The sequence below is a fragment of the Colius striatus genome, chromosome 1 (assembly GCF_028858725.1).
Source record: "Colius striatus isolate bColStr4 chromosome 1, bColStr4.1.hap1, whole genome shotgun sequence".
In the NCBI taxonomy this organism is placed as follows: Eukaryota; Metazoa; Chordata; class Aves; order Coliiformes; family Coliidae; genus Colius; species Colius striatus.
In genome coordinates, this window is record NC_084759.1 from 129,717,306 (window position 1) to 129,738,538 (window position 21,233).

The 21,233-nt window shown below is 38.6% G+C and overlaps 1 protein-coding gene across 3 annotated transcripts in view; it reads right to left on the reverse strand.

Moving 5' to 3' along the window:
* LOC104563132 (potassium voltage-gated channel subfamily KQT member 1) overlaps nt 1-21,233 on the reverse strand; it is a 505,426-nt gene that overhangs the window by 423,884 nt on the left and 60,309 nt on the right. For 2 of the 3 annotated variants that reach the window (XM_061988797.1, XM_061988798.1), the window contains exons 6-9: nt 15,940-16,036; nt 10,486-10,626; nt 1,593-1,703; nt 499-594 (exon numbers count right to left, since the gene is read on the reverse strand). In XM_061988797.1, the coding sequence (XP_061844781.1) occupies nt 499-594; nt 1,593-1,703; nt 10,486-10,626; nt 15,940-16,036 (445 nt within the window). The remainder of the gene's footprint in view (nt 1-498; nt 595-1,592; nt 1,704-10,485; nt 10,627-15,939; nt 16,037-21,233) is intronic. The other variant, XM_061988799.1, reaches the window with a different exon arrangement.

Genomic DNA, 21,233 nt, shown 5'->3' on the forward strand with positions numbered 1-21,233 from the left:
AAGTTATCTTTGTATCTCATTATTCCTGTGAGATGGAGTCTAACACTGCCCACAGTAAAAAAAACCTCAAAACGTCAAAACCAACCATTTTTCTAAACTGAGGTGAGTGTATACATGTTTATGCATACACATTCTTCACCTCAGCATTTTGCAGATGCAAAATGGGATTATGGAAAGGACTATAGGAATTAAAGGTTACAGCAAAGATTTTTTTTTTTTTTTCCTGTTTTGCCAAATTGTTGCATCTGACAAATTGTTTCTACAAATTGTCACATTGTTAGTGTCATTACACCTGTGACTACAAGGCTAGTAAAGCCTCTTATATTCACTGACAAGATGAGAGACAGGCAATTATCTAATTCTCTCTAGTGACTGAAGTGCAGACACAACCTAGACACTTATTATAAAGTCTAGTAACTATGATTCTTGGTATTCCAACAACTAGACCACACCCTCTCTCAAATACTCTCCTAAGCATTTTGCTGTTAGAGACCTTACCTGAATTAGAGAAGCTGCAGCTGGGATTTGTCTGTTGAAATGCTTCTGACGTTGCTTTTGCTGCACTTTCAGGGCAAATCCAGACCCCAGAATACCCTAAATATAATCAAAATTACTAGTCAGCCTCCAATATGGCTTCATATGCCTAAACCAAATATTTTGTATATGAAACAAACAAATGTTTTATAAAAGACTTTCCTGGAAAAGTTTAGAGTTTTCAGACATCCAGAGATACAGAATTCTAGTTATTCCAACAAATAAATCTGAAATAGAACACGTTGATATTGGCATCACGTAGCTTCAGTAAACATCATGTGTTTATTGCTATGCTCCGTAGGTAACATTCATGCCCCAAAGGCAACCCTATGCAATAAAAGGCAGAAGCAAATGCTAGTGTCACATGACTGATGTATGTACAGCTACTCTTTGCCCTTGTTTTTAATTCTTTGCCAAAAAATTACTCACAAATAAAACCATAACCTAATTTGATTTACAGGTGAATAGAACAAAGACAAATATATGTTTCATCATTTCAGTATTTCTATTAAAACTGATAGTTACTGAAGAAATACTTTCTGTTTTCTAATTGTTTTGATATTATTCTGTTTATTTTTTTTCCCCATTCATTTGCCTGAAGATCCAAAAAACCCAAAGATGCTTTATATTACCATATGAGAAAGCAGATTCAATTTCCTAGACCTCTGCTTCATGGCAATGGTCCTCAATGCAGCACCCTAAGTTGTTCTTATATAATCATAAAATAGCAGAAGCAAAAGGAGCTTCTCCTCTAGCACTGACATATTGATTAAAACAACTCTCTTTACATCAGAGAATAGCTTCAGTTCTCCAAGTAGTGAAAATTATTCTGGCCTTCTTCCTAACACCGTCTCACTAAAATTACTGCAACAGAGATACTGTAGTTTCATTCGTTTATGTGCGCAGACACACAAACATATACTTCAGAATGTGTGCATGCACATTTTGAAGCAACACCCAACCCCATTATTTCCTACCAAAGGCATTAATTTAAAAGTCTCTGCTCGTGAGCTCAAGTTACACTGACATTTTGATAAAGTGATCCAAGTTTTACTTACCGCTGGCAGAGCAAAGAAAGATATAGCAAATACTGAAAAACAGGAAGCAATTGTCTTCCCAATCCATGTCTGGGGTACTTTGTCTCCATAACCAATTGTTGTGACAGTTACCTAGGCCAGAAACAAATATACCATTCACTGCACTATCACGATTTTTATCCCTCTAAATGTAGAGATAATACAGAAAAAATGTGGAGAAGTATTAGGAAACAAGTAACCTGGACCCAAGATGAGTGTTCTCATAGCTTGTAGCTGGCTGCACCCAAAGTCCCAAAACTGCAAGAACTGGCCTTGGGGGCTTGAAACCACAGACTTGCACTTTTTCTGCTTTTGCATTTAAAATGGTGTCACGGGTTTACTAGGAGCTACTTTTTCTTGGCAACAGGACTGGAGAAAGGCCAACGTCACTCCAGTCTTCAAAAAGGGCAGGAAGGACGACCCAGGAAACTACAGGCCAGTCAGCCTCACCTCTATCCCTGGAAAAGTGACCTAACAACTCATCCTGAATGTTGTCACTGAACATGTGAAGGATAAGATGGTTATCAAGGGGAATCAAGATGGATTCACCAAGGGGAAATCCTTTTTGATCAAGCTGGTACCCTTCTATGAGTGTATAACTGGCTGGCTAGATGAGGGGAGAGCAGCAGGTGTCATCTACCTTGACTTCAGCAAGGCTTTTCATACTGTCTTCCATTACATCCTCATCAGAAAGCTCAGGCAGTGTGGATTGGAGGAGTGAACAGTGAGGTGGATCAAGAGCTGACGGAATGACAAAGCAAGAGGGTGGTGACCAATGGCACAGAATCGAGTCGGAGGCCTGTGACCAGTGGAGTTCTTCAGGGGTCAGTTCTGGGGTCAGTCTTGTTCAACATCTCCATCAACAACCTCGATGAGGGGACAGAGTGTACCCTCAGCAAGTTCGCTGATGACACCAAAGTGGGAGGACTGGCAGATTCCCCAGAAGGCTGTGCTGCCATTTAGAGGGATCTTGACCGGCTGGGGTCTTGGGCAGAGAAAAACCTCAGGAGGTTCAACGAGGACAAGAGCAGAGTCCTGCATCTGGGAAGGAACAACCCCCTGCACCAGTACAGGCTGGGGGTCAAACTGCTGAAGAGCAGCTCTGCAGAGAGAGACATGGGAGTCCTGATTGATAATAAACTAAATATAAGCCAGCAATGTGCCCTCTTGGCCAAGAAGGCCGATGGCATCCTGGGATGCATGAAGAAGAGTGTAACCAGCAGGTCAAGGGAGGTTCTTCTCCTCCTCTACTCTGCCTTGGAATACTGTGCCCAGTTCTGGGCTCCTCAGTTCAAGAGGGACAGGGAACTTCTGGAGAGAGTCCAGCGCAGGGCCACCAAGATGATCAGGGGACTGGAACATCTTTCATACGAGGAAAGGCTGCAGGAACTGGAGATGTTTAGTCTAGAAAAGAGGAGACTGAGGGGAGATCTTACTAACATTTACAAATATCTAAATGGTCCCTTTTTTCTACAGTAACTAGCAACAGGACAAGGGGTAATGGGATGAAGCTGCAACACAAAAAGTTCCACTTAAACATAAGAAAAAACTTTTTCACTGTGAGGGAGCAGTGGAACAGGCTGCCCAGAGGAGTTGTGGAGTCTCCTTCCTTGGAGATTTTCAAGACCTACCTGGACACGTTCCTGTGCAACCTGATCTAGTTGAACCTGCTTCTGCAGGGAGGGTTGGACTAGATGATCTCTTCCAACTAGATGGGTCCCTTCCAACACTATCATTCTATGATTCTATGAACAGGAGGAGGGGGCTGCAGTGCAGGCCCAGTACAAAGTTCTCAGACTTTCCCCTGGCTCTGAAGTTTGGACCCATCTCCAGCCTGGCTGGGCCTATCTGGCACCTCTGCCATCACTATTTAATGACGGGACCTTGAGGTGCATATAAGGAGATGGAAGGGAAGGGCAAGATAGGGGCAACCACATAGACCCTGTAATTAGGAAAAGACAGAAGGAGCAATGCTGGACCAGAGACATTCTTCTAACCTGCCACGAGAAGTAGAGATCCCGTGCCAAATGCAATGAGATTTGAAGACTCTGAGTCAGAGGCAGTAAACCGTTTAAGCCCCAAACCAGAGAAGATGAACTGGGATTGCAGCGGCCCCTCGGAGCAGCCCATGCAGGGCTGCCTGGTGTGTGAGAGACCTCAAACTGGAGCAAGGGACGATTGGTGAGGAGCATTTCACCTCAGGAGTGAGATAATTGGCAAGAGATATCAAGAAAGAACTGACTGCACCACTCATTCCCTGCCCCCGGCACTGCTTCTGGGGAAAGAAAATGCTGACACTGGACTCAGGACTCTGAGCCTGGGAAGAGAGAATAGGTGGGGGAAAGGTTATCTTACAGAACTGGTTGCACTTCCATCATTTGCCCTACTCTGTATTATTTTTCCATTGGATATTTCTATTTGTTCTGTTTTGAGGCAGATTAAATTAAGTTTCATTTTCTTCCCCAAGCTCAGTAGCCAAAAGTAGTAATTAAGCCCTCTCTGTCCTTCTGTAGTTCCTAAGTCTGTGGTACTTAAGTGTAATCATGGTCTTTTGTCCCTGGATGGGCCTAAACCACAACAAATGGAGTTCCACACGGTTGAAAAGAAAGCTTCGAAGTACTGACTTGCATACAACCAATGCACAGATATTCACCAAATACTGCAATCAGGCAGAGATGTTTGTTGTGTCAAGGTAAGTTATGGCCTGTGCTGTCAGGAAGGACCCCACCCCAGATGGATCTTCAGAGTAAGAGGAGGAACACACAACTGTTCCAGGACACATTGTCTGCTCACATAAGTGTGCCAATAGACTGAGAACTAGATACAGCAGAGTCCCATGATCAGCATTTTTTTTTTATCCCTCCACAAATACAGTTCTTTGCCACTCAAAATTCTGTCACAAGATGCATCATGTTACCATACTCAGTGCTTAACAGGATGCAGCAAGGCACAGATGTTCACAAAATCACAGAATGCTAGAGGCTAGAAGGGACCTCTAAAGAACATCTACTCCAACCTCCCTGTCAAAGCAGGTCTACCTAGATCAGGTCACACAGAGACACACCCAGGTGGGTTTTGGAAACCTCCAGTGAAGACTCCACAAAACCTCCGTGGGCAGCCTCTTCCAGTGTTCCATTACCCTTACAGTAAAAAAGTTTTCCCTTAAGTGGAATTTTTTGTGTTACAGATTTTGTCCATTACCCCTAAGGCATGGGAGGCCAGTCTTAATGGAGATAACATAGCTAGCAAGGTAGTGCCTCCCCAGTCAGGACTCAATACTACAGCACTCAAGCAAAACAGATGCAGAAAAAACAGACAGATCCAACCGAGAGTCCAGACTACAAAGCAACACCACAGAAATGAAGCAAGCCCAATATCAAGCTAGGAAGTTCGACCATAGGCCAAGGTTAGGACCAGGTCCAGTGGTCAGATAGGAGGCTCACAAGGCAGAGACAAAGTCAAGATACCAATTCAGGTGTTGGAAGCATGATGAAGCAAACCCCTAAGCAGATATAATTACAGTTGAACTAAAAACTACCTCTCCCCTGGAGTGCTGAGCTTAAATAATGCCCCTGGGTGTGGGTAGAGGCCACTGGTATTTCTGGTCAGAGGCATTAGGCTATTTAACGCCCTCAGGGCCATGACAGGTTGGTGCTGTGGGAGGATCAGAGTCCAAGTGAAGACCGGTCCATTAGAAAGGTTTGTAATGTAAAAAGAGCTACCTGCTTCCCAACAGAAAGTGATCCCAAGTAGTGATCTTAGGTCAAGTCAACCACAGCTAGACAGAGAGGGACCACTGGTCAGACAGGGAACTCAATGTCTGAGGCCTAGCCCCACAGCAGGACAGACTCACAGACAATGGCTGTGTTTAACCAAGAGTCTAAAACAGCAATATCAAGGTGATAAGGTAAGTCTGAGGTCAAGTATAGAAGCCGCCCCATAAGTTGAACTCCAGAACACCAGACCATAGCTGAGCTCAGGCACAAAATTAGCACCCAGAGCTGAATCTAAATAGAAGCTCTGAGCCATGAGTGTTGGGGTGGTTTCACATGTGGCTGGTCAGAGCTCTTAAGGCTCAGTGTGCCCATTCAGAGCTCTGACAGTGCCATAGAATAGTACAAGAAAGATGAACAATACCCTTGAGAAATGTAAAGCTTCTGGTAAGGAAATGAAAAATTCTGTCACTAATATCAACTAATGGGGAGTGCCATTAAATAGAAATAAATGTACTTCTCTTTGGGAGCACCATCACTAAACCCAGTCCTACTCGTTTCACTTTGCCTTGAGTAGTAGCAGAAATACAACCAAAACAGATTTAAAAGAATATGTAAATTTACACTAACTACAAAAGAGGTTGGGGAAATATTGGTTTTTATGGGAAAAGTTGCTGATAAATACTTAGATAATATGCAAAAATAGCTCTCTCAGAAGGACCTATCAGCAAAAAAGACATGAGAGGAATATATTTCCTCCTCAGAGTAGTTCTACAGAGAGCTACAAAGAATATTTGCAGGGAAAAAAATTACCAGTTACTCCTAAAGTAGTTTTTCCCAAGTTCAACAAAAATTAGGCTTTTGTTCATTCATAATGAATTTCTTACTTGATGAAGTAATCTTTGTAGTATCTATACTCTCTAATGAATATTGTTATTTTGAACTGCAAACTGCTCTCAGCAGGACCTCTGTCTTACCAAGTGTTTCTTCAGATTTAATGTGGATTGACCATGAAGTGACTCAGGTGCTGTGTACTACCAACAGTATAAACAGATGAGTTTGCCAGCCCCTAAAATTAAACCAAACACCCTGAAATTTTACTTTGAAATGCAGTATGTGTTATTGGGGAGTTGAAGAAGTTAAAGCAGTATTTCTTTAATGGCACTTCAGATCCTCAGTGGACCCAGATGACCCCTTAAAGTCTGGGATTTTTCCTTCCTTTTCCTCTCAATTCTTATGAAAGGTTTCTTGTTTTTTTGTGGGTTTAGAGGAGGGGTTGAGGGGTTTTTTTATTATTTCTCCAGCACTCAGGACTTAAAAACAAACTGCAGCAATGTTGAGCTGCCTTAGTGTTACTATGGAAGACAGCATGAAAGCTCTAACCACAGAAAAGATTATTTTCCATCTCTACAGCAGGCATTTGGCTGGCAGATTCCTGCAGGTGCCTGAAAATGTCTCAGAAAGTTTCTCCCTGGCTAACTTAAGAAGGCTCCTTCTTGGTAATCTAACTAGAGCATTCAAGTACGTGGAAAGGTTTATAAATAAGATAATTCTCTGGCTTTCTTAATCATAACCTGAATATTTTTCTACTTGTATATCTAAAATCTGTTACTTATCTGCTCAGAGAACATTTAATAACTAGGCTTTGGGTAATTATATCTCCTTTGTAACACAGATTTACTATAGTACCTTCCAGATGGCATTCACATGCTCTAACACAGGCTTGGAAACCATATATGTACACTTCAAAAAATGAATCACTCTAATTTGGTAAAGTCAACAGAGATTCTCAAATTTTTTAAGATAGACAAGTATCCTGAAGTTTGAAGATTTGGAACTGCACACCTCAAAAAAACAAAAATAAAAGTAAATATAAGGGGGTTCAAACTGCTACCTCTGGCATGGAAATTTACTACTAGAAATCCCGAGCAATTGATCCCAAGTACCTCTGCCAGTTAACACCAATTTACTGGAATGACTATTTACCTCAAGTTCATTTAGTACAGAATAGTCTGGTTTGCAATAAACCCAATAAGCATTAAAAAAGTAAGAGGTAACCATAGGAGTGCCAAAGAGATAAGAAGCTTCCTACATGTCCTTCTTTCCTCAAGAAAAATACTCAGAAAGGATGGAAAAACTGCTGTGATGTCTGTTGCAATTCTGGCAGTCTGGCAGTGTTGTTGCAAAGGCTTTTGTATGTGTTCTAACATGCTGTAACAGAAAGTGGCTTCATATACAATACCACAAGCTTTTAATATGTCTTTGCAGTTTAATCTGTGTGCCTGCCAAATCTAGGTGAAATAACTTTTCATTTAACTGGAGCGAGTGAATGTAGTTAGCATTTAATTCCAAATCTCATTCATTCTTTATTTTCCCTTTTCTTCAAATTTAATCCTTTCAGGTCATTTGTATCAAGTTCAGCAAGCTTGCACTTTCTACTCAAAGCAAAATGTTACCCATAATACACTCTGTGGTTTTTGTCAGACACATAAGACTTTCAAATACTTGCTACCAAGGTTTTTTTCCTATGGTTCATTTTTGAAAGGCAAAAGTGAAATCAAATTTCACTCCTTAGTAACTCCACATCTGTGTTTCTATGTTACAGAATATTTGAAAAGAAAAAGAAACTGATTCACTTTCTCCTTTGTCACTGTTGCCAGCTGTGAACTGCACCTGCACGGTGACTCACTAATGCTGGGGAGGCCTAGACGTCTGAAAAGCTTAAACAACAATTTAAACAGTGTTCTTCACGTGTCTCACACAGCTAGAGAAAGACAAAGCTGATTTTATCTTACTATTCCACAAAACAAGTCAAGTTTTGGAAAAAAAACAACAAAACCCATTGAACACTATGCAAGGCATATACACACACTTTGAAATACAGATTCCAAGTCATCTATCTCGACAAGGTAAAGTAATGAACATTTTAATATTTTATATTGGTCTTCATAACAGAATTCCTTTTAAATTCCTTAATTTCTACTGTATTTTGTTCCCTTCATTTTAATAAGGTTCTTCTTCCTTCCCTGTTCAAGTTTGAATTTGGGTATTTCTGGCCTTTTTGAGTTACAGACTTAGGAATTACTTTATTAAACATCAGAGATGTTTTGCAGAACAAACATGAATCATTGTTCTTTAATGATTACCTATAAAATTAAGATCTCTGTATTAATAAATTATGTGTTTTCCATTTCTTCCACTAGTTTCATTCTAATTCATGTGGTGCTACAAATCTCTTTGGAACTTCATTTTGCTAAGAAAATTAACGAGATATTTCTCATAGATTTAGCTGAACTAGTGTAAACCTTTCTGGGAGTCCCTAATGCTGATGAACTCCTCACAAGCAGACCTGCTTTTAATTAGATGTACTCCACAGACTATTCAGCTAGACCATTAGTAAAAACAGAAACAGTAGCTGCATTCCACTGCGTTCAGTCATTTGAACACTGGTATTTGAGCTGAACTACTCAAATAATAGATTAAGCAAACCTGTGTACTGGTTTGTTTTCTTAAAAATAGACATGGGATTTCTTTTGTAGGGTTAATTACATCTTAATAGTTTTTGACATTAAAATATGGCAAAATCTATGCTTCTGGGGCATTTATTATTTTCCTCCACTAGCTAGAGATTATCTCACTTATACAACCATGAGATTTTATGCTCTGAAAATTTTATTATATGTCTATTGAGGACTTTAGCAAGTGATTGTTGTATGAGCTAGCTCATGGTTTCATTTCTTCCAAGCACATTAGATAATCAAGTCCATCTGGCCATTTAGTGGATTTTTCTCTCCTTACTAGATTCTTGGTTTGTACTGTTTTGCACTGCCACAGATGTTACCCAGCAAATGAAAAGAATACCTGACAACCTAATGATAGGAATTTAATGTTTAAAAGTTTTTTATACTGAACCACATAAAAACTGGTAACTCAGGTTGCATATAATGTAATCTATATTTCTGTATACTTCATTAAAGAAGAGGCTTACACAGTACCTAAGCAAACAATTAGAAATATCTATTAGGAACTTTTTGTCTGCCTTCCCAGATTTACTCACCAGCTTATTTGGATGCAGATAAACAATTTGTTTATGGCCCAATAACTATATCAGTATTTTTCAAGTCTATAATCTAAGAATAAATCCAGTTTATTGTGTTTCAAATCATCCTGAAAATATATTCATCAAAATAGATCCTTCTCTCTGTGGAAGCTGACAGCTCAGCATCTTCTAGTCCTCTCATTTTTCTCTGTTATTAATAGTGATGTGATGGATCTTCTTGGGTTTGTTATAATGAGACAAAAAACTCACAAAATGTATGAGGTTCTCCAGTGGGAAAGGAGACCACCAGAGAAGAGATAGTTCATGCAAGAGCTAATAAGGAACGAAAAGATGACTTACAGTGAGAACAGCCCTATGAAAGGAGTGCAGAAGCAATCTGGTCTCTTATGCTGTTCATAACTATCTATTCCTTTTACAACTGATTCTAGGCATGTGTACAACAGTTACTACATTGCTCTCAAAATCCCAGTCCCACTTTATGATATTTCTTTTTTTGTTTCACCAGAGCTTTGCACTGACCCAGACTGATGATTGATATCCAAAGTAATTAATGAATCTGTGAAGCTTTGTCAGTTGCTTTGATGAAGCTGTTTATCTTTACAGTGAATCATGGAACTATTAAAAAAAAAAAACAGAAACCTTTAAGCTGCCTCAAGGTCTGCATTATTATTGAAAGAGTGAGTTTTACACAAAACGATTAAAAAAAAAAAAGTCATTAACTCAACATCCACAAACAGAATATACTTTTACAGTTATACACCTTTTGCAGATAATGAAGTAGAGTTTAAAAAAAGTGGTACAAGTTTGGGAAGGTATATAAATCTTTTTTTGAAATGCAGATTTCAATGTGGATTTTTTCTAACTATAAACATTTTATGTCCTTTGCTAAGAACTTGCTATCATGCTTTCACAATAAAGTTTCATACCAAATTAATTTAATTGTAGTTATTATTCTTGTGTCCTTTCAAAATGTGGTTGGGCTTCCCTACAGAAATATGTTCCATAAAGAAAGAATTGTTAGATTTTTTTTAAAAGAAGCACAACTTCAACAGAAAATCTTCTTCAGTAAGTTTGCCCATGCTTTTTTTTTGATAAAACTTACCACACCCCACCAAAGAGCATCAGCATAACTGGAGAAACCTGTCTTTCCATCCTCATCAACTGCATCCTTCTCAGCAAGATAAACAAAATAGGATGAAAAAATTAATCCCAAGAATCCAATGTACAATGTAGTTATGAGCTCCTATTAAAAGAGAAAGAAAACAAGTGCATAAAGTTTACATCATAGAATCATTGAATGGTAGGGGTTGGAAAGGACCTTTACAGATCATCTAGTCCAACCCTCCCTGCAGAAGCAGGTTCACCTAGATCAGGTCGCATAGGAACATGTACAGGCAGGTCTTGAAAACTTCCAAGGAGACTCCAGAACCCATCTAGGCAGCCTGTTCCACTGCTTCCTCACCCTCACAGTGAAATAGTTTTGTTTTATGTTTAAATGGAACTTTTTGTGTTCCAGCTTCATCCCATTACCCCTTGTCCTGTTGCTAGCTACTATAGAAAAAAGGGATGTCCCAACTCCTAACACACACCATTTAGATATTTGTAAATGTTAGTAAGATCTCCCCTCAGTCTCCTCTTCTCCAGACTAAACAGCCCCAGTTCCTGCAGCCTTTCCTCGTATGAAAGATGTTCCAGTCCCCTAATCTTCTTGGTGGCCCTGCTCTGGACTCTCTCCAGAAGTTCTCTGTCCCTCTTGAGCTGAGGAGTCCAGAACTGGACACAATATTCCAGGTGAGGCCTCATCAGGGCAGAGTAGAGGGGGAGAAGAACATCATATATATTATACCATTATAAAACACTAGTAAATATCATGGGGAGTTTTTGCATCACAATAGAAAAGTTAAGTTATATTTCAGGTATGATTTTTTTTTTCCAGTAAAACAGATAATTCAGTGACTTGTTTTCTATTTGTATGGTAGTAAGGATTTCAAGAAGCAGTCATTTATAAAAAGCTATTCGGGCATCTAAACATAGAGTGGGAATTATTCAATTTAATACTAAAATTACCAAATATTAATACATTTTAAAAATGTTTAAAAGAATTTAGAAATGCACTTCATGAACATTACAATAAAATAACAGTTAAGAAATAACAATCTTGTCTTGTGATTATGACTATCTAAAGAATGAGTTTGTGCATCTGATATTTAGATATCTAAATTCTGGGTATTGATGCCTTAACAGTTTCATATTAAGATAAAATAAAATCTAAGGATATAATATTTTAGGTAGGTGTAACCTCTACTTTAATCCTAATAAAAAAAAGACAGTTTAGGCTGGACCAGTTTATTAGAAGGGACTTTTGTGAAGGTGTCCTACAATGCTTCTATAAGTGTATCAGTTTCTTTATTGATTTTTTGATAGGAAAATTGTACAAGACAGATGTGACTTACACATAGGAGTGTTATAATCTTCAGAAAAATATGTCCTTGCACATTTAAACAAGCTAAAATATGTGGTGTCACAGATACAAAATGTGCAAAACTCATAAAAACAGCACTACATCTTATTAAAGTGAGACATTCATCTGTCTCTCAAGAAAATTAACTACCTAGTCGTGAGGGGAAATAGCTTATATTAATTACCTAATGTTTACAATGGTCAACATTTTTTCTGTTTCGGGTTTGGAGTTTGTTTTTTTGGCACGTATTTAGCCATCTTTATTTTGAAACATTGTAGTACTACTTCTTCATTGGAATTTTCCTTAAATTCTTCACAGAATTATTTTTATTTAGATCCCAACCAATATAGGAATTAAAATATTATCAAAAATTTGAAATTAAAACTTTTTTAAGAAATAATGCCTTCACTTATCATGTAATTCAGGTCTTCATATTTTTCTATTCAATCTTTTTAAGACCATTTGTGAAGGAAAGTTCAAGTTTTATTATCAAACTTCTTTCAGATTTTTTTTAAAATTTCTTTGTTTTCATTGCCTAATAAGACCCTGTGGGAAAACACAGGCCTGATAGCCAGTAACTGTATATAGCAGCAGGAATAATATATACTCTTCCTTCTGCTATAGCACTAATTACAATCTAGGTTCAGCAAGTTTTTAAACAATCTTGGCACAAAGCAAAGTAGGTGTTTTTTCTTTAATCATGTAATAATAATCTAAGTAATTAATTTTGTTAGTATTGCATTTTGCCCGTAGGCAAGATTTTCAGTCCGTCTTAACTTTTTGCAGGCCTGTTAGCTAAACAAGCCAGTTGAAAGACAAAGTAAGACATGGATTTTTTAATATTTCAGATTTCTATGCCAGTCACCATTCTTTTCTCACCTTTTTCTCTAATAATAATGATACACTGTGCACTTACATATATGACATCACTGCTCTGAAAAGTTGCTTATGTTTACATTTGTAGTTGACTTTGCATTTCTATGATTTTTCACAACGTTTCGTTTTCTTACATAATAGTTTTTTCATGCAAGATGAAAATGTTTAACACCTGAAACTGGAGATTCAGTGATCTATAGAAAACTATAAAAGAAATGAAAACTAATTCTTGCTGCCTGCTTACAAAGAAAACACCATGCTTTCACTGCTTTTTCTGCTTTTTCACAAATCTAGATTTGTTATTTCTACATCAAAATAAATCTTTTAGTTACCCTTGACATGTTGCTTGCATCTCAGGTCTTAATAGATTTTGCATGGCATTGAGGAATGGTGATCATTGACTTCTTTTAATTTTATCTCAGAGGATAGAATCAGAGAGTGGATGATAATCAGAATATTTCCATGTTAAGTGCTGGCTCTTTGAGAAACTAGCAGGAAAATACGCTTTTCAGAAGTACTGTGCATAGTCATGACATCCTTTCAAAGTGGCTGAATATCAACAGAACTACTTGGCTTATTTCACCTCTCAGATTCAATCTTATTAATCTAAAGACTGAACTCTTAAGTGAAGCCCAGATTAACATGTAATTGTCTTACATTTATTCTAAATGTCAGTCCATGTTACATATGTATAGAGAGGTAAAATACTACCTGTCTATATTTAATTATAAAGAACAATGGCAACAACCTAATACATACTGCATTTAAGAGAAAGTGGAAAATATGGACAGATTGGTATCTACCAATGTCAAAAAGTTTCAATTGATAGATGTCCTCAAAGCAAAGAGGATTTTACAGGATTTAAAATATTGACATTTATATGATTTTTAGTAGATAAATGCTGAAGAATAAAGAGTGCAACCTAATTCAAACGACTGTTTTCAGTGAGGATTTTCAGATAAATATATGCAAAAGAAACAGCAAGAACAAAAACCAAATATGCACAAAAGTAAATTTGAATATTGATAGACTTGAGTCAACACCTTTTTTTAGCTTAGACATATTTATGTTTTTGGTTACAATAAGGACTATACAATATAACATTCAATATTTAGGAAAAATACAAGAAAACCCCAAATCCACAACTCATCAATAACTCCCTCCTCAAAACAGTAGACCTCACAAAGCAAGGTGAGGAACAACTAAAACTGATTTAGAAGCTTACAAGCTAGACCTGAATTGGCTAACTCAATTTTTCAGTAAGCTGCATGACTTTTCCATGTCTTTCCATCTCCACATTTGACACTGGCTAAAGTTTTGTTGCTTTTGGCGAGAAATGCTTGTATTAACTTAACCTGTTGAAAATATAAGAGCATCCTATCCAAATCAGGCTTGAGTGAACTAATATAGCTTTATATCAAATTCCAAAGCCCTTTAGTGACAAATTTAGTAGGCTCTTCTGAGACTAAAAAGGTCCAAGTGCTTATTATTTTCACAGGTCAAAAAGATATTAATTTATTTTATTACAATGTGCAAGTGTTTAGGGCCTCATTTTTTTCTGAAAGAATACCAAATTCAACAAATAAATGAGGACCTTATACTCTGCTGTAAAGAAAAAACGACTGAGATATTTTTGTTTTGATTTGAGTTTTTTAAACAAAAAATTCTTTAAGAGACTAGACAGGAATAAAGGTTCCATTTTCCCTTGCATTTGGTACCATGCTAGGGTTTCAGCTGCATTTGTCCAATGTCAATACAGAACTGTGTGTTTGGTATTTTTTTTTTATTAACGTGTTAGTGGGTGATCTACTTTGACAAATACTACAGATCTCTAGAGTTTTTTATATCATCATAATAACTTCTTTAGTTTAGAAGAATTTCAGGTGCATTTATTCATAGATTCTTTTTTCCAAGGATATTTTTTTTCTTTTTAAATCATTGAATATATTTATGTTTGTGTCATTTAAAACCTAAGTGTTATATTTTGGAGCTAGTATTTCCAGATTCTTAACTAAAACTCAGAACACTCACAGGAAAAAATTCTCTCAAACACCTCTGCCAGTACGGTTAGCAAATGTTGAAAAAATGTATTTGTATACTAGCTCTGCTCTAGTTAGATATCCAAGTAATGCAACCACAATAAATGAAGATCACACAGACTTGGAACATTAAAAGTCATCCTATTGTAAAGTATGAAAGTAGGGTTTATACTCGAGCACTTAATTGTGCATCAGTGCTATATTGCCATCATGACATAAAGTTTCCTACAGTACTGGGGAAAAAAAAAACAGAAGAAAAGTAATTTTTAATATAAACAAAAATTTTACGTTATGTACCTCCCACTCTCTGCCCTAAAACAACAGTTTTCTGAATTGCAAATAAAACAATGACTCAGGAAATCTGTAACTATTTGTCAATATCTGGAGATCATATTTATATTCATGAAGTGTAGGTTAAGAAAACTACACTTACAAATCTTATTTAAAGATTCATAGCACAGTATTACCTCTATGATTTGATACACAAGATTCGAAGGCTAATGATAAAAGTTCATTTTTATTTTTATAAAGTTAAGTCAGCTTTTCATCAAGAGATCCCATGAGTGTCCAAAATTTTTAGTTAAAAATTTTTTAAAGTCTGCACAAAAACCATTCTTTTCCTGCTTGATGAAGTTCTATGCAGAATGACTGTTTCAAGGCTTTAGTGGACATATAACTGTTCCCAGCCAAGCTTAACTCTGTGACTACACCCTTGAAAAAGTTACTTTTCTTGCATAGGATAATGTGCAATTTAATATCGTTAGTATTTTTACTTAGTTGAAGAATGATTTAAATAATTGACTTGTTCTATCAAGGCTTTTCCATTAGAATTTGTTTTTCCAGAGAATAACCAAGCTGTGAGGACAGTGGACAGTATTTGCAATATGAAAGGCAGCCCACATATATGCATTTAACAAATTTTATTGAAAACAACATCAAATACTATGACAGTTAATTTGCAAAAAAAAACCCAAAAAACCACTGATGCTGATAATCTGCTATCTGCTGACATGAAGAATAGTGTTCCTATTTAAAAGTAAAAAGGAACACACGATGGACTTAGAAAGTATTTTTCCTCTTGCAACAGTAACTGTTTATTTAAAGAAGACTACAATTTGAAGTATGTTAATAGAATTCACCAAAAGAAACAAAATGCTGGGAATCTTTAAAGATCTAGTACCTGACGATGTGTAAAAACAACTGATCCTAACAGTCTCCAGGTGCCACCCTGTCGATCTACATGAAGCATGCGAAGTATCTGGAGAAATCGGATCCCCCTATGAGAAAAATAAGTCTTTAAATAAAGGAATGATTGAGAACGATACTATTATCTCAATACACAGATGACTAGGTTCATCAACATACTGCTATGTAGAGGACTGTGATAGCATTGCCCCTGGCTAGGGTTGCATCTTAGACTTGGGTCATCTCAGTAGATGGTATGTTTAGAGATCATATTTCATTACATTAAAATATATTCAAAAAATTGACTAGGAGAACAATTAGTTAAAAACAATAGCAAAGTCTAAAATATATGCTTTCAAACTCAGAAGAAACTAACATTTTTTACTTGATTATGATTGTCGAGTGCTTTCTTTCCAAGCAAAACAGTGCTTCAAACTTTGGTAACAGTAATATGAGCAAACGTCTCTCTACTTGCCAAAAGCAGAATGTAAGCTGGACACATTACTGAAGTCCTTTCTGTGTAAGTTATAGAGATCATCTAATTGGAAATAGACACAGACCTATGTGATTTTAGGACAATAACTGAATTATAAAATCCAATTATTTTCAATTAAAGAAAAATTATTATCCCTATGGTTCTTCATCATAATTTTATTGGATGGAAACATTTCGTTCTTGTCACTCTTTCAATGATGAGCTTTGTTTGCCTGTACTCACTTTACTGTCTTAGCACTTAAACAAAACAATGAAGAGTAGGAAAGGATGAGTGGTGAATTCATCTACCTGAGAATTTGTCAATAAAAGTACTTTTAGCTCTTTTTAACTACTCTTAAAATTTTGTGGCTGCTGCTTTTTAGTTCAGTCATCTTATTTCAGCTCCACTGTGCCTGCATTTTTCTTCGTTAAACCAACAGGCAGAAAGCTCAACACGGTACTATCACCCAGTCAGTGGTGTTACTCAGACCAGGAAGGGATACTGTCTTCTGAAAGACTCAACTTTTTCTGCTTTCAGAAAGCAGGTTTTCTGAGTGTCATGATTTTGTCCAGTCAGGGACAAAGAGCTACGAGGGTGCTTGTTCACTCCTTCCCCTCCCAGTGGAATGGGGAGGGGAACCGGAGAAATAAAGGAAAATCCACGTAGGTTGAAATAAAAACAGTTTAATAGAAAAATAAGAATCAAGTTCAGGAAAAACAGTTATAACAGTAAATGAGGGGATATGCAAAAGGAATGGTGAGTGCTGCAGTTGCTCACCACCCGGGACCCGACATGACTGCTCCTGACTGGCAGCCAAACCCATGGTTCTGCAGCACCGCTCCTGACTAGCTCCCTGCCTATATGTACTGGGCATGACGTCACTATGGTATCGAATATCTGTTGGCCAGCCTGGGTCAGTTGCCCATGCTGTACGCCTTCCTACTTTTTCATCAAAGTTAACTCTATCCTAGCCCAAATCAGGACTTTCCACCCCTTATTCTATACCATCTACGTCATGCCTAGTTTCACAATATGCAACATCTAAACACCACATTTCCTCTCCCTGAAAAAAACAACCAAATACAGGCACACACAGAGAATATATCATTCCCTCAGTTTATAGGCCATCCCCCTACCATTCCCAATGAGTCCATTTAGTCCATAACTTCAGGTCATATTCATCATCAATCTTTCGCAGCAGGGCAGATGAGGTGTGTGTGTGAGATAGGTCATTCCATGCAGTATCAGGAGTTTGCAGCTGGTCTGTTTGGTGTGTCTTGTCTGTAAGTTGAAGGCACTGATCTTGAGGATGTCACTGGGCGCCAATTCACATTCTGCCATTCTGTATCTTCCTCGACCAGGTCCGTCTTCAGTGATCTGTGTGGTTCTTACTGCAGTGTCAGTGATATGGCATAGAGCAACTACGGTGATGGTGACATACAACAGCAAAGTTATTTAATAACTAACATAATACAATGCAATTCATGGAATTCATGGGCTATTCTCACCCAAAATCTAATTTCCTTGAGGTACACACTGAATTTCCCCATCCTTGTGCATCACCCATGAGGTGCACCCAAGTCCCTGAGCAAAAACAATCCCACAAATGGGTTTGCCTTTACCCAAGGTAGGACTCACCCAGACTGCTTTCCCTAACAGATCTTTTACGTGCACTACCTGACTTTACCCCTTTCTACAGTACGTAAAAGTTCCTATTGGGTAGGGCCAGCTCTGTTGACACATCCTCTGGAGCTGACTAGCCAGGTGACCTTTTCTAAATATGTATCCCAATGTTTGAATATCCCACCCCCCGTTGCTCTCAGTGTGGTCCTCAATAGTCCATTAAGTCGTTCCATTTTTCCCGAGGCTGGTGCATGATAGGGGACTTGATAAACCCATCCAATGTCATGCTCTTTGGCCCAGGTATCTATGAGGTTGTTTCAGAAGTGTGTCCGAATATGATTAAATTCTTTCTGGAGTGCCATGTTGCCAGAGGATTTTCTTTTCAAGGCCCTGGATAGTGCTCCAGTCGGTGGCATAAGGCACAGGATACATTTCCAACCAGTCGGTGGCAGCCTCCACCATTGTGAGCATATGGCAGTGTGATGTAATCAATCTGCCAGGCCTCTTCGTATTTATATTTCTGCCATCATCCTTCATACCATGTGGGCTTCCATCATTTGGCTTTTTTGATTGTAGTACGTCTCACACTCATAGACAACCTGTGCAATTGTGTCCAAGGTTAAATCCACCCCTCGATCACAGGCCCATTTATAGGTGACATCTCTTCCTTGATGACTTGAGGTGTCATGGGCCCATTGAGCTAAAAATAACTCCCCCTTGTCTTGCCAACCCAAATCTACCTGAGCTACTCCAATCTTTGCAGCCTTGTCCACTTGTGGTTGTGCAAATGTTCTTTTGTGGCCCTCTTCTTAGGTATGTGGATATCTACATGGCACACCTTCGCAACTAGCTTCTCCAGCCAAGCAGTGATGTCTTGCCATATTAGGGCAGCCCAGACAGGTTTGCCCCATCATCGCCAGTAGTTTTGTCTCCATTGCTCCCCCACATAGCATTTGCCACCATCTATGAGTCAGTGCAGAGATAAAGCCTCAGCCAGTTTTCTCATTCAGCAATGTCTAAAGCCAACTGGATGGCTTTTACCTCTGCAAACTGGCTTGATGCAGCCTCTCCTTCTGCAGCTTCTGAAATTTTGCATAGCGGACTCCACACAGCTGCCTTCCACGTCCACAAGACAACAGGACCCATTGGTGAACAGGGCATACTGCTTCCCGTCTTCTGGAAGTTCCTATTATGATGGGGCCTCTTCAGCACGTATCATCTCCTTTTCTGGTGATATTTCACTGTCTTCACACTCTGGCCAGTTCGTGATCAATTCCAGAATTCCAGAGCAGCTAGAATTTCCTACGCAAACTTGTTATGTGATCAGTGCAATCCACTTACTCCATGTAGCATCAGTTGCACTATATATAGAGGAGGCCCTCCCTTTGAACATCCAGCCCAGCACTGGCAGTCGGGGTGCTAGGAGAAGTTGCGTTTCCATGCCAATCACTTCTGATGTAGCTTGAACCCTTTCATATGCTGCCAGTATCTCCTTCTTGGTTGGAGTGTATCAGGCCTCGGATCCTCTGTATCCCCAACTCCAGAACCCAAGGGGTCAGCCTCGAGTGTCCCCAGGTGCTCTCTGTCAAAGACTTCAAGTAGAACCATTCTCACCGGCTGCAGTGTAGAGCACATTTTTAATATCTGGTCCTGTCCAGACTGGCCCAAGTATCATCGCATGAACAATCTCCTGTTTAATGTGTTCACTGTTAATTTGTTCCTGTTTAATTTGTTCCTGTTTAATTTGTTTAATTTAATTTGTTGGGCCTGTCACAATGGGGTGTTTGTGCCACTCATCCCCAGTTAAACTCAATTCAGCTTCTAACAAGGTTAGCTGTTGAAATCCCCCGTCACTCCAGAAATACAAATGGATTCTGTCCCTTTACAGCTTGATGGCATCAGAGTGCATTGTGCTCCGGTGTCCACTAAAGCCTTGTACTCTTATGTGTTTGATGTCCAGGCCACACTTTCCAATAAACTCAGTTGTCCCTCTCCTCCACCTGGCTGGAGGCAGGGCCTCCCTAGTACTGGCCATGACAATCATTGCATAATTTTTGTAGAAAAGAGCTAGAAGTCCCCTCAAGGGGATCAGAATTGAGATCAATCCTTCTATTCTGTCTAGGGGGCTGCTCACTGGAAACTGGAGTGGCATCTTTCCAGGAAAAATTGCTTCTTGTAACCATTTTTCCCCATAACTCCAGTGCCTGTGCCCTTAAGGCTGAAGTAGGTTGCCTACATTATTTGTTCATGTTCTCTCCCTGGTCCTGCAGGTAAGACCACAAAGCACCTCGTGATGTGTGCCCTCTATACTCCCTCTCTTGAACAGAGGGACATATACTCCTAATAGCTGAAGTATGGACTTGGGTAGGTGGAGGGTGGGACATATCTTTGAATTGGCAGAACTCTTCTGACATTTTATCTGCAGCTGAAAGAACAGCCTGTAGGGAGGAAGACAGACTTTCTTCATATTGCTAAAAAACAGTTATAACAGTAAATGAGGGGATATACAAAAGGAATGGTGGGTGCCGCAGTTGCTCACCACCTGGGACTCGATACGACCACTCCTGACTGGCAGCCAAACCCATGGTGCCTGTCTATATGTACTGGGCATGATGTCAGTATGGTATCAAATACCTTTTGTCCAGCCTGGGTCACCTACCCATGCCGTACCCCTTCCTACTTCCTCATCAAACTTAACACTATCCTAGCCCAAACTAGGACACTGAGCTTTCACAGCAAACATCAAATGTTTGACTTTTTTTTTTTTTTTCAGAAACCACACAATAATCTTGACTACCAGTTCTCATATCAATGCCTGAGTATATGAATATTATATTCTGCTATTTCTTTGATATACCATTGCAATAATAATTTTAATTAGCTGGAAACTTTAAAATATCCTGTTAAAACATGAGTGCAAGAAGACTACCAAATATGTTAACAACAATAGACTTACGTAATGTAATAGCTCATTGGTTTCTTACATCAGGAAGGGAGAGATCTACATGTAGCTCTCCTGTGCAATTATTAAATGCACCTCTTGATGCCTTCACTTGATGGCAGTTCTTGATTTTCTTGTCCCTTTTGTATCTGAGATGGTTAGAGCTATGTTACTGGAAAGTGTTGACATGTATGTTACAGGCTGGCAGTGCTGATATGTATGTTACAGTTTGCCAATTTTTTAAAAAAGT